This window comes from Suricata suricatta, chromosome 17, assembly GCF_006229205.1.
Source record: "Suricata suricatta isolate VVHF042 chromosome 17, meerkat_22Aug2017_6uvM2_HiC, whole genome shotgun sequence".
NCBI classification, from domain to species: Eukaryota; Metazoa; Chordata; class Mammalia; order Carnivora; family Herpestidae; genus Suricata; species Suricata suricatta.
This window is the reverse complement of record NC_043716.1, coordinates 55733875-55746481: the sequence shown is the minus strand read 5'-3', so window position 1 is coordinate 55746481 and position 12607 is coordinate 55733875. Positions and strand designations below refer to the sequence as shown.

The 12607-nt window shown below is 58.5% G+C and overlaps 1 protein-coding gene across 1 annotated transcript in view; it reads right to left on the bottom strand.

Moving 5' to 3' along the window:
* Positions 1–12348: 12348 nt before the first annotated feature.
* The window catches only part of CD7 (CD7 molecule), a 4259-nt gene continuing 4000 nt past the window's right edge, over positions 12349–12607 (bottom strand). The window contains exon 5 of the mRNA XM_029927095.1: positions 12349–12430. Within this exon, the coding sequence (XP_029782955.1) occupies positions 12349–12430 (82 nt within the window). The remainder of the gene's footprint in view (positions 12431–12607) is intronic.

Genomic DNA, 12607 nt, shown 5'->3' with positions numbered 1-12607 from the left:
TGTGTGTGTCAGGGGCGGGCTGTGAGTGTGTCAGGGATGGGCTGTGAGGGTGTCAGGGATGGGCTGTGAGTGTGTCAGGGATGGGCTGTGAGGGTGTCAGGGGCGGGCTGTGAGTGTGTCAGGGATGGGCTGTGAGGGTGTCAGGGGCGGGCTGTGAGGGTGTCAGGGATGGGCTGTGAGGGTGTCAGGGGCGGGCTGTGAGGGTGTCAGGGGCGGGCTGTATGTCAGGGACGGGTTGTGAGTGTGTCAGGGACGGGTTGTGAGTGTGTCAGGGGCAGGCTGTGAGTGTGTCAAGGGCGGGCTGTGTGTGTCAGGGGCGGGCTGTGAGTGTGGCAGGGAGCCGGCTTCTCTGGGTCTGAGACCTTGCAGAAGCTTCTGCACACGCTGAGACATGGGTCTCCTGCTGCTAACAGTCCCTGTCCTGTATTCCCAGCGAGTGCTGAGTCATCACCAGGGGACACTCACCATGACAAGGAGGTTCCCTGGCCTGGCGGCTGTTGGACGGCAGCACTGGCTAGCACCTCCCAGGAAGTTGCGGGCTGGTCGTGGTGACACAGCTCGGGGAAGGGGAGCGATGGGACACTCAGCCCTCCGCACCAGGGTATGACACGACTCCAAGCCCAGTAGCATCGAATCCTTGCTGGAACCCCGAGTCGCAGCCAATGGCAGCGAGCCACTGTGTCCGAGGTCCGTGCTCACCCCACCACGCCCCGAGCCCTGGGACCCCGTGCAGGGCCACCGCTGGGGCTGGCAGGGAGTTTCAGCCGGGCAGTGCCTGCAGGACCCGCCTCCCGGCCCCGGTAGAGGTGGCTTCTTTGGGCGACTCTGCCCAGTGTGACCCCCAACTTCTAGGGCAATGTCCCCTCCCCGCCCCCAAGGGAGCTGCAGGCAGGCCGGTCCTCGGGCAGAAGTGAAGTGCACAGAGGTGTCACCCAGGGCCTCAAAAGACCAGCGCAGCCTGACAGGAGTCACAGGATGAAAAGCAATTTTATTCAGTGACCCTAGGGGGTGGGGGCAGTGCTGAGTCCTGATCCAGGTTTGTGCAGAGGTGAGTGCGTCATGGGGGGAGCAGGAGGGTGGGGAGGGTTTGGGGCAGCAGAGTCAGGGAGACTGGGAGACAGGGTCCCATCTTCGGGCGTTGGCCAGAACCCCTATCAGAAGCGACTAGAGACAAGGCGCAGGGGGCTCCGGGAGCCCCGGAAGGGACGGCAAACTTCCGTTCTGGAGAATGCCGTCTGTGGGCCGGGAGACAGTCACGGTGAGGAAAGGTCTTTACTTCCGGGGGGTGACAGGCCTGGGGGACAAGCTGGAGGTCTAGGATGCAGAGCCTGCTTTAGGCAGCAGGCTTGAGTGATGGAGAGCTGAGTCAGGTACAAGGGCCCGCAGTGGCCACCCGCCCGGGGGCAGACGGGCCCACCGGGCCACCCACCTCGAAACAGCCATGCGCACCAGCTGACCCCCAGGCTTCTTGCAGCCAGGCACAGGTCCTAGGAAAGGAGAATCCCAAACGTTCCCATCCCTCCTCACCGCCCCCTTCACCGAAGCCCCCGGCACCGCCTCTAGCAGACATTCTCTCCCATGCGGGGTTTTCTGTAAACTTCTATCATCTTCCATCAGCACCTTTGTTCTGCCTCAGGGGGATTCTGTCCCAGCCAAGGGCTCCCCACTATCGGGCCCCTACCTCGGGATTGGGACTGAATATGGGTGGAAGGAGGGAGGCCTCCCACACCGACATTTGTGACTGGGTTTAAAGCCCAAGACTTAACAATTGCAGGAGTTTTCAAGGCCAAAACCGAGGCCCAGGGAGGGATGTCTGGACTGGCCTCAGACCCTACAGGGCGTCTACTGCCACCAGGTCAAACGGTTCAGTGGACCATCGTGGACAGCTCAGGGGAGCTCATTTGTCTGTGAGACTCCCTCAGTGGTCCACGACCCATTCCCTGGCATTCTGGGGGATCCGCCTTGAGGGCCCTGCCACCTGCAGGCCTCAGTTTCTCCCTCCGCCAGCAGGGTCTATGAGCTGCCCTCCAGCCCCAATACGCTACCTGGGTGGGCTAGCCGCTGCCCAGGGCTGCCGCCAGGGGGCGCGCGGCCCTTACTGTCACTATGCAGGCTGGTGGGGTCAGGGCTCCACGGTGGCGTCCTCAGGGGCACCTGGGGACGCCAGCTGGCCATCGTCCATGAGGCCCTCAGTCGGGGAGGGCCCGGCAAAGATGTGGAGGGTGGCTGTGGCCACAGTTGCCTGTCAGGGGCCCTCCCTGGTGGAGTTCCCAAACAAAACCAGCTGTGCCTGGTAGGGAGGGTGGCTGCCTGAAACCCAGGGAGCTGGGCACAGATGGCAGGAAGGAAGGGGCCAGGACACACGGGCAGGGCTGGATCACGTGCAAGGAGGTGTTGGGCCGGACCATCCAGCTGTGGGTGCACGAAAAGAGTGGGGGCGCCTGGGGGTCTCAGTCGGTTGAGCGTCAGACTTGGCTCAGGTCATGATCTCATGGTTTGTGAGTTTGAGCCCCACCTCAGGCTCTCTGCTGTCAGGCAGGAGCCTGCTTCAGATCCTTTGTCTCCTTCTCTCTGCCCCTCCTCTGCTGGTTCTCTGTCTCTCTCTCTCTCTAAAATAAATAAATGAACTTAAAGGATGAGATGTGGTCATCAGACACTGCGCAGCGGAGACAGTGTGGCATCTTGGGGGAGATCTGAGCTCCGGGCGGGCGCCTCGGGCAGGGAGGGAGGAGATGACCCGGGCTTCTCAGTCTGGTTCTGGAGGCAGCAGGGGACTCTGGGGAGAAACGGACTGGTTGCGGGGGGCGGGGGGGAGAGCGGAAGGGGCAGCATGTGACAACGACACCGGAGCCAACAGAGGGATCTGGGCGGGGGTTCTGCATCCTGAGAACCGACCTGGAGGACACTCAGAGTCCTAGGGAGGGGACGTGACCCCACCTCTAAGTGGCCCAGCTGCGGGGACACGACGTGACCAGCCTTGTCATCAGGGCTCCTGCCCAAGCTCATGACCAGGACAGATGTCCTTTCTGATGATGCTGATGAGGACCAAGTGAGGGGCGTCAGTACACCCCGGGGCCCCACGGCCAGAGGATCACAGGACCACAGCCAACTTTGGAGTCCGGCCACTGCCCTTGGGCCCCGAAGCCTGCCAAGTGACAGCCCCTTGGCCGGGGGAGGTTAAGGCGCTGGGGATGGCAGAACAGTCAGGGGTGTTTCCAACCTCAGCCTGGTCGCCTGAGAGGCTGCAGCCCGGAGGCCCAGGGGGGAGGACGTGGGGAGGGAGAGGGCAGGGAGAGGGCTCTGTGGCCCAGGAGGTCTCTGTTGGAACATGCTGAGTACAGCCAGGACCTTCCCGCCAGTACCGCGTCGGAGAGAGTGTGCCCTCAGTGCCCTCCGCCCCTCCCCCAGAAATCCCCTCTCCAGAGGTCACGTGACTCACCCTTGGCCATGGCATTGGTGTGGGGCTCTCCTGTGACCCCATGCACCACGCCCCCATGCCTCCTTGTCACTCAGAGTGTGGCAGCGTGCGTGTTTTTAAACAGCATCATCTCGGGGCACCTGGGGGGCTCAGTCGGTTAAGCGTCCGGCTTCGGCTCAGGTCATGATCTCACGGTTCGTGGGTTCGAGCCCTGCATCAGGTTCTGTACTGACAGCTAGCTCAGAGCCTGGAGCTTTCTTTGGATTCTGTGTCTCCCTCTCTCTCTGACCCTCCCCTGCTCACGCTCTCACTCTTTGTCTCTCAAAAATAAATAAAAAACATTTAAAAAAAACCAGCATCATCTCACCTGGTGACATCACTTCTATGGGCTTGGGGTCCCTCCCAATGGGGTCTTTCTTTCTAGGCCTCCCACCGGGTGGGGATCAAGTGACCTTGAGCACATGGGGCAACCTCTGGGCCTTGCTCTCCTGGTCTAGACGGCAGGGAGCAGCTGTTGGGTGGCTGATCCTTTAGAAGGGCCAGAAAGTTCCATCCCACCATGATGGGGGCGGGGATCTTAGGGGATGGGGGTCCTGGAGGGCATAGAGGGTGTCCCAAGCATCAGGGCACCTGGCGGAGGCCCCAGGCCAGTGGCAGATGGTTTGGGGGATTCAGAGAACACTACCCCAGAGCAGTGTTTTCAGAGAAGAACCCCCCTCCCCCTCCCAGGAGAGGCAGGATGTGGCCTCCCTGCCCACCTTCGAGAAACAGGAGAGAAACAGGAAGCCTAGCGCCCTTTGGTGTGGCCTTGCAGGCGGCCCTGGCCCTGAGGAGCCGTGGGCGGGGCTGGCTCCCTGGGGGCAGTGCCCCCACACCAAAGGGTGCCCTGCAGGGTCGCAGACCAGGCTGGCTGTGTCCCTCAGCCTCTGGGACTCTTCCTGGCCCCTGTGGCAGGCCTCTCCATGCCTGTGGGTGATGGCCAGCATGGCGACTGCTGGGCAGGCCTAGGGCTTATGACGTAGGCGACAGGCACCTGCTGGGCTTGTCCAGGCTGTGGCCTGGGAGGCCCCTCTAACACCCCTGGGACCTGGGTGGCCACATCTTACCCGGAGCGTCTGGGGATCTCTTGCCAACAACAAACATTCCCTCTGCCCCAGGATGCCAGCTTCGGGCACACGATGACTCCTAGGAGCCAACAAGGGGGTCTCTTCCCTCTGCCCCCCACCCGCCGGTTTTCTGGCATCTTTCTCTGTGGTCTCCAGGGAAGCCCAGAGACAGTGCTGAGCTGGGTGCACACAGCGGGGGGCAGACGGCAGCTCCCTCGCAGGCCTTGGGGCCAGAGGCCCAGCGTGCAGACCGCCTGTGCCACTGACTTTCTGAGCTCCCATGTCCCTCTGTCAAGTGGGGAGATGCCACCCTCTTGGAGGTCTTTCAGTGAAGCAGAGCCCCCTCCCCCACTCCTGGATCGCTCTCTCTGAACGGCGGGGGCCAGGTCTGGACGCTGCTCTGGTATGCTTGTCCAGCTGGGGCCAGAGGACCTGCTGGCCGCTCCCCACTTCTGCGGGGTGTTTGGGGGTCTCTCCTGAAGGGGACCCTCCTTTCCGGGCCATCCTTCCAGCCCGCTGGCTGCTGTTAGAGGGTAATAGAGCCATGGTCTCATGAGGGCTGAGTGCAGTGAGTGACAGATGGGGGCAGATGCAGGGTGCAGGCAGGGGTATGGGTACGAGGGGTGTCATCTGAGCAGGCAGACCACCTGCCCATGGCCAGTCCAGCCCCTGGGAGCCTTGGGGAGGTCCTGGACGAGGTCCCTCCGACAGCGGGGGGATCAGAGTCCAGAGAGTGACGGCTCCCTCAGCCGAGGACCGAGGACAGGAAGGGGACAGGGGGAAGAAAGGGAGACGGGGAGCTGGCTGAGGGCTCCGGAGCTTCGGAGGGCGGGACAGCAGCCAGTGTGGGGGGCCTGGGCCCACGGGGACCACAGCCGCACCGGTGGCCGGCAGGGGAAGGGCCACGTTTGCATGACCTCCTGGCCTGCGTTGGGGCTGAGCTGTCACTGGCAGGGGACTGGAGGTTGGGGGCCTGGCTTTCAGAGTGCTGTGGGTGTCTGTTTGCCAAGGTGGCAGGGGTGGTGGTGGGGAGATGCTACTTTATTTACCCACCAGTCACCTGATTTGACTGCGAAAGACACAGACACCCGGATGTGGGCGGCACTTAGGTTGTTGCCTCTGTGGGTGTCGGGGGTGGGGGGGTGCCACGGAGGGTCCGGAGAGCCGCTGCAGGCCTGAGCAGGACCGGGGGCGGGGGGCAGAGGTGAGGCGGGGTGGGGGCTGCAGGCCCCGGGCTCCTTCCTGCTCCCTGAGGCCAGCTCCCATGGCCTCTGAGGGGTGGGGAGGGGTCTCTGCAAAGGCTCAGCTCTGTGCCTGCTGGGACGGAGGGCGCCGGAGGACTTGGCCGGCACAGAGGGCCACCCCGTGTCCAGCTGAAGTCCTTCCCCTCTGCGGAGTCCGCCGGGACTCTCACACCCAGAGGGCCAGAGCCCTCACGCCCTTGTCCTGTCACTCAGGCCGGCCCAGCCTTGATGTTGGCTTAACCCCTGCCGGTCTGCCGTGGCGTCCAGAGAGGGCCATCCTCACCCTCCCCGGCCTCCACCTGCTCCCTGTGCTGCTGTCCTGGGCAGGCTCACGGCCCATGGCCCCTGTCCCCGGCCAGGGGGACGCTGTCATCCCTCCTGTCAGGTCACGCGCTCCCAGAGGGAATGTGGGCCCCGGCTGCCCCTCACCTGCGCCACCTTCCCCCGTTCCTGCCCTCCTGCCCCCGCCTCCAGCCAGGTTCCCAGACACACCAGGACCTCCCGCCCAGCACGCCTGCCCTCCCGTCCCGGGACATTGTCCCCAGGTGTCCCCACGCCAGCCCCGTTCAGCATTGCTGCCCTGCCCTGCTCCCGACCCCTAGAGGCTCTTCTTGCACCCTTGCCCTCCGACGCGCCAGCTTTTCCCGTTTGGACCTTCCTCCTGCCACCCCAGGGTGCCGGCTTGTTGACTTTCCACTGTACCCCCAGCACCCAGACCTGAGCCCTAAGCAGTCGGTCAGTGCTTAGGGGTGCGGGTGAAAGCCATTCATGGAGAGGACCCAGGACGCGCTTGGAGCCCCAAACGGTCTCGGCCCCAGGGTCACCCGTCGCCGTGGCCCAGCCCCAGATGAGCGCCCAGGGCCTCACTGGGGATCCCTGTCCCAGCCAATCCTAACGATGGGGGCAGCTCGCGGGGCCCACAGTAGACTCTCAGGGAAGCTTCCGGACGTTGGGGTGAGGGCCTAGCAGGGCCTGCTACCCGGGTTCAGTGCTCCCCTCCACCACCCGGGCCCCACTCTCGAAACGGAACTGACCACCAGCACCAAGAGGCATCCTGCTGGGGGTGGGGGGAGCGCAGCATCTCCCCGGAGGTTCGTGGCCTCGGCGCCCCCAGGTCAGGCCTGCTGTAACTTTGCTAAAGGTGCTCTAAGCACGATGGTGCAGACCGTCTCCTTCCAACACACTTGTGTGTCAGGCAGGTGGACTTGGGTTGGTCTGGAGAGTCTCTGGGGCGTGGCCAGGGGCGTGGCCAGGGGCGGATTCTGCTGGGCACACCTTACTTGCCCTCAATCGGGTCTGTTTATAGGTGCACAGTCTCTCCAAGAGCAAAAGACTTTTTGCTCTCTGTTTGGGAGCGGGATGGTCCGCTGGGGTGAGTGGAGATTGGGGTCTTCACAACATCGTCAAGTTAGGGTGAGCCCATCCAAGATGGCCCCTAAGTCCAACATGGCGGTGTCCTTGCAAGAAGAGAGAAATCTGGACACAGACTGGTGGCGCCAGGGAGAAAGCCACACAATGACCGAGTCGCAGACCACGGGAGGCCGTCTGCAGGCGGCCGCCAGCGCCTGGGAGAAGCCTGCAGCAGCTTCTCCCCAGATCCTCCAGGGAGATCCTGCCCTGCCTTGATTTTGAACTTCTGGCCTCCAGGATTGTGAGAAAACAGACAAACGAACAAAGGGGAAGAGGAGGGTAGAAAGAGGGAGAGAGAGAATCTTTAAGCAGGCTCCATGGCCAGCGCAGAGCCTGACGTGGGGCTCGACCTCACGACTGTGTGAGACCATGACCTGAGCCAAAGTCAAGAGTCAAGAACTCAACTGGCTAAACCACCCACACACCCTAACTTCTATTCTTTTAAGCCACCGGATTTGCAGTAATATGTTACAGCAGCCATGGAAACAAATTACAATTTCTTTGGCCTCACCCACGGCTCCTGGGCCCCTCATCACAGGAAGGTGTGGGCAGGAGGGCGACGGAAGGTGCCCATGTCCTCTGGAGCACTGCCCCTGTGGCCGAGGAGCAAGGTGTGAGGTGTATATGGCGTGGACACTGTTGGTGAGGTCCACGCCGGTCAAAACATGGTCACCTCCGGACAGTGCTCCATGAGGAGGCTGGCACAGTGGTAGCCACGCCCACCCCTTTCTTTTTCTTTTTTTTTTTTTTTTTTGATCAGAGTCTTCAAAAATAGAATTTCCCAGAATCCCTGTGATGGTAAGGACCCACGGCTCATGTTTTGTGCGTGCCCAGCTAGCCACGCACATCCTGGCCCACGCTGTGCTTTACACGAAATGGCATTTAAACTCAGTGTTCTCTCTAGAAAATAGCATCACAAAATCCTGGTCATCTGAAGAGGACGCCAAAGAGCAGGCAGTGAAATCATGGAACAAAAAATAGACTGGTTGGGGAGCCTGGTGGCTCAGTCAGTTAAGGGGTCCAACTTCGGCTCAGGTCATGATCTCACAGTTCGTGGGTTCAAGCCCTGAGTCAGGCTCTGTGCTGACAGCTCGGAGCCTGGAGCCTGTCTTCAGATTCTGTGTCTCCCTTTCTTTCTCTCTGACCCTCCCCAACTCACACTCTGTGTCTCTCTCTCTCAAAAATAAATAAGCGTTAAAAAAAACCAACAACAACGGACTGATGGGGGGGGTGCCTGTTAATTTAAAAATACTATTTTCCAGGTATTTTGGATGCTTTACAAAATTCTTGATTTCTTTTCCCATTCTGAATATTCACTTTTGTACCTAATTTCCACCTGTGATTTTGGGTTTATTTCCAGAGGGAGCCCCTCTCAGTCTGCAGGGGCTCAGTCTCTGCTGGGCTGGATTTCTGCTTTTCCCTGAGAGCCCTCCACGGCCCTTGTATCTTCTGTATTTCCCCTGAACTGTCTGTAGGGCTGTCTTCCGGACCATACCTGAGTTAGAGGGCAGGGTGCAGACTTGGGTCCTGTGAGGGGGTGCAAAGATGTGGTGACATGGCCCTCAGGCTGGGCCTCAGCAGGGACCCCTCAAGACTGCCCAGAGGAACTCACAGCCCTCTCTGCCTCACTGCGCAACACTGAGCTCATCAGAGGCATGCTCTCCTGTGTGTGCACCCTCCCTACGGTCCCATGGGTAGCCTCTCCAGTTTCCAGTGAGCCAGCACACGCATCTAGCTAAGGTAAAATGTGGACTACTACTCTGTGGAGGCATGTTGGTAATTCGTGTAGATGACATTGACTCATTCTGCTTCTGTTTTTGCTTAGAACCTGATGACAGGAAATGATGAGAAATAAAAAGTTTCTCCTATGGTTTCTGTTTGATGCATGTGGAATTCCACGTTAATTAACAGCATGATTCAGATCTGAAGGGGCGCAACCGTAGGTTGAAGTGGTTGTTTTACTGAATTTTCCTAGTGCCTCTGTCATTCCTGGCTTTACGTGTTTTCCTGTTTATTTTTAGGTTCATATGTATTTACGTTGGTTCTGTATTTTTGTTCTATTGTTGCTTTTACCACCGCTATTATTCTATCACAAAATAGGATTAAAACTCCCACTTCCTTTTGGTTTGTGTTTGCTTTTTAGGTTTTCCACCTTTTTATTTCTTTTTTTAAATATTTTATTTATTTTTGATACAGAGAGAGACAGAGCATGAGAGGGGGAGGGGCAGAGAGAGAAGGAGACACAGAACTGGAAGCAGGTTCCAGGCTCTGAGCTGTCAGCACAGAGCCTGACACGGGGCTCGAACCCACCAATGTGAGATCTGACCTGAGCCAAAGTTGGAGGCTTAACCGACTGAGCCACCCAGGCGCCCCTCCACCTTTTTATTTCTAGCCTATTGACACTGTATTTTAATTGGTGAGTTTGACCCATTTACATTTATTGTGAAAGTATTTATTATATAGTTATTGCAGTTGTGATTCCTATTATTAGGACTGATTGTACTTAACTGTTAAATCAATTCGTTTTGTCACCTCATTTCATATTTTTCATTCACTGTGCAATTTTGCATTTATTCTTTTTTTTCCTTTTCCTGTTTCCACTGAACAGCTGTTTCTGCTGGTTTAAGTAGTATGTTCTGTTTGTGTTCTTACTGTGGCTGCCCCTGGACCCCTTCCTGTTCATTTATCTGGATTTCTTAACCTTATCTTGGTCTTCGCCTTCCTTCTGACGAGATAGATGTCTCAGCAAGTTCTCCCCCTCCTCCGCTCCATCGGGGCTAGTGTTATCTAGAATTTTAATTCCAGATTGTTATGTAGATTGCCCGTAGATTGCAAGTTGTATGTTTCTTTTCTCTAGTCATTGTTTTTCAGCAAAAGTAAACTCTGTGGTTTTTGGTGTCTTTTTCCTCCAGTAATGTCTCCTGTGTTTGGGTCTGCTTTATTTGAACACGGCCTCCAAGAGTGATTGCAAACTCTTATGTACTCCAGAATATCTTAATTTGCCCTTGCGCTGAAATGATAACTTAATGTTTCAAGTACAAAGTTATTCTCTTTCAGTGGTTAATACCTAAGTATTATTCCACTGTTTTCTGTGTTTTTTTTTTTAATGTTTATTCAATTTTTGAGAGACAGAGACAGAGAGAGACAGACTGAGAGTGGGGAGGAGCAGAGAGAGAGAGGGAGACAGAATGGGAAGAAGCAGCCTCCAGGCTCTGAGCTGTGAGCACAGAGCCCAGAGCGGGGCTCTAATCCACGAACTACACTGACTGAGCCACCCAGGCCGCCCTCCATTGCCTTCCTGAATTCAGAGCCGCCTCTGAGAAATCCGATGCCACCTGAGATTTGAGATTTCTTTCTCGCCCCTAGAATGCGTCATGCAGGCTTGCCTTCTCCTCCCTCTGCTGGTGGGTCATCCGCTGCCCTTTACAGAGAGTCTCTCATGATGGGGTTTTGGGGTGATGCTGGGGTTCAGAGCCGATGGCCAAGAAAGGTTTCTTGAAGACGTCTTTGGTGCAAAAAGGTGATTTTACTAAAACACGGGGACAGGGCTGTGGCAGAAAGAGCTGCCCAGGGGGGTGAAGGGTGAGTGACTGGTTGTATACCGTGGAGTTGGGGAGGTCTCCAGAAGGACTTTGATGTGCTGGTGAGGACTCCTTAGATACCAGAGGCCTGGCCATGGTCAAGCTTGTTTCTGCTCTAGAAAGGCATCATTTCCCTCGAGTGTCTGTTCCTGGGCTGCAGGTTATAAGAAAATTTAATGTTCCCTGTCATTTCCTTTTTGTTCCCTGCATCTGTGGAGGGGAGGGGGATGTTGGGGCTCCAGGAAACTGAGTCTATAGGTTTCTGGAGATCAGGCTTTTGATAAGATTGCCTTTTTCGTGTAATATTTAAACCGATGGAGAGTCATGTCCAGCACGACGTGATCTCTACCAGCACCATTGTTTCCTGTCCTCCCTTGGTCCGTGGGCCGCCGGGAGTGCCTGAGGACCGGCACACGCATCCCCCCACGGGGGGGCGGGTGCCAGCTCGTACTTTGTCCTCAGCCCGTCCCACGCTCCCTCCTCCTCCCGCACTCTGCCTCCGGGGCTCTCGCTGTCCTGTCTCCCTTTCTCAGGCCTTCCTTGGAGAAATGTGTCCTCTGCTACCCACGCCTCCCTTTCTCTTCTGGGCGATTTCCTCCGTCCCATCTCCCCTGCCCCTCCCGCTGCCCGTTCCCTCCGTTATTATTGGGTCAATGATTATGGTTTTGTTCCTGACCTTCCTGTGTGGATGTCTTGATGACTGTCCTCTGAGGGTGTCGGTCACTCTGGCCTTGACTCTGGTGTATTTGGCCCTGTCCCAGAGGTGGGCAAGGCCCAGCTGGCCGGCTGGCCCCTGAGAATGTGAGGTATCAGCCCATGAGTTTTGACGGGGCCAAGACAGGTCCAGAGTTGTGGGGCTGGCCCCCCTGGAGCGGGGAGGGATGAGCCCCTGGACAGGCTGAGCCCCCCACCCCAAGACCCTCTTCCTGCCATGCCAGCCGTCGCCCTTTGGGCTGCTGTCCCTGGCTAGCCCCTGCCTTGGCAATTGGGCTTTCCTGGGAGGGTCAGTCCCCGTCCTCTGGCTTTGAAGGACAGTGTGGGAAGGACTCAACACCCACTGCCCTCCGCCACTCTGGGTGCAGGCCCTTCTGTTTCCCCAGAAGCTCCCTGCCCCCAGCCGTGGCCCGGGCATGGGAGCTGGTCCTCCAGTGTCGCCTCTTGCTGGCCAGGCCCCCGGCTTCTGAGTGGGGGACAGCGCGCTTGCTCTGCGGGGGCCCGTTCTGTGGGCTTGCCCGTGGTGCTCATGGCACCAAACCACGTGGGTGAGGAATTTGACCCTGAGAGGCTCAGGCACAGAGGTGGGGGGTAACCGGGGCTTGGGGAGTGCTCTGGTTCTTGTCGGGGGAGGAGCAAACCAAGCATGTCACTTTTACGTGTCTGTCTGTGTATCTATCACATGTTTTCACGACATGCCCAGCACACAGGGGTGTTCAGGCAGGGCCAGGGGAGAGGGGTCACAGAGGAGGAGCCCAGCTCTGCCCCACATCGCCACGGTCTGGAGGGTGGATCGTGGGACACTTGTGAGGAGGGCAGAGGACTGTGGGAACAGGGGAGCACGGAGGGAGCCACCAGGATGGTGGGACTGTGACTCAGGCATAGTCTCTGGTCGCTGGGGCAAGGGCCTCCGGAGGCTGGCTGGAGGTGATGACTTTCATTTCCAGGAAGTTGCTTCTGAAGGTGGGGAGTGGGGACAGGGCGCAGGTGCCTGGGAGCTGGGGTGGAGGGAAGCATGTCCAGCTGGGCCTGGACACCAGAGTGTGGCCCCCGCTGTCCTCACTTACAGAGGGGACCCTGAGGCCCAGAGGGGGAGGACTTGCTGAATGGTCAGGAGTGGGGACAACTCATAGA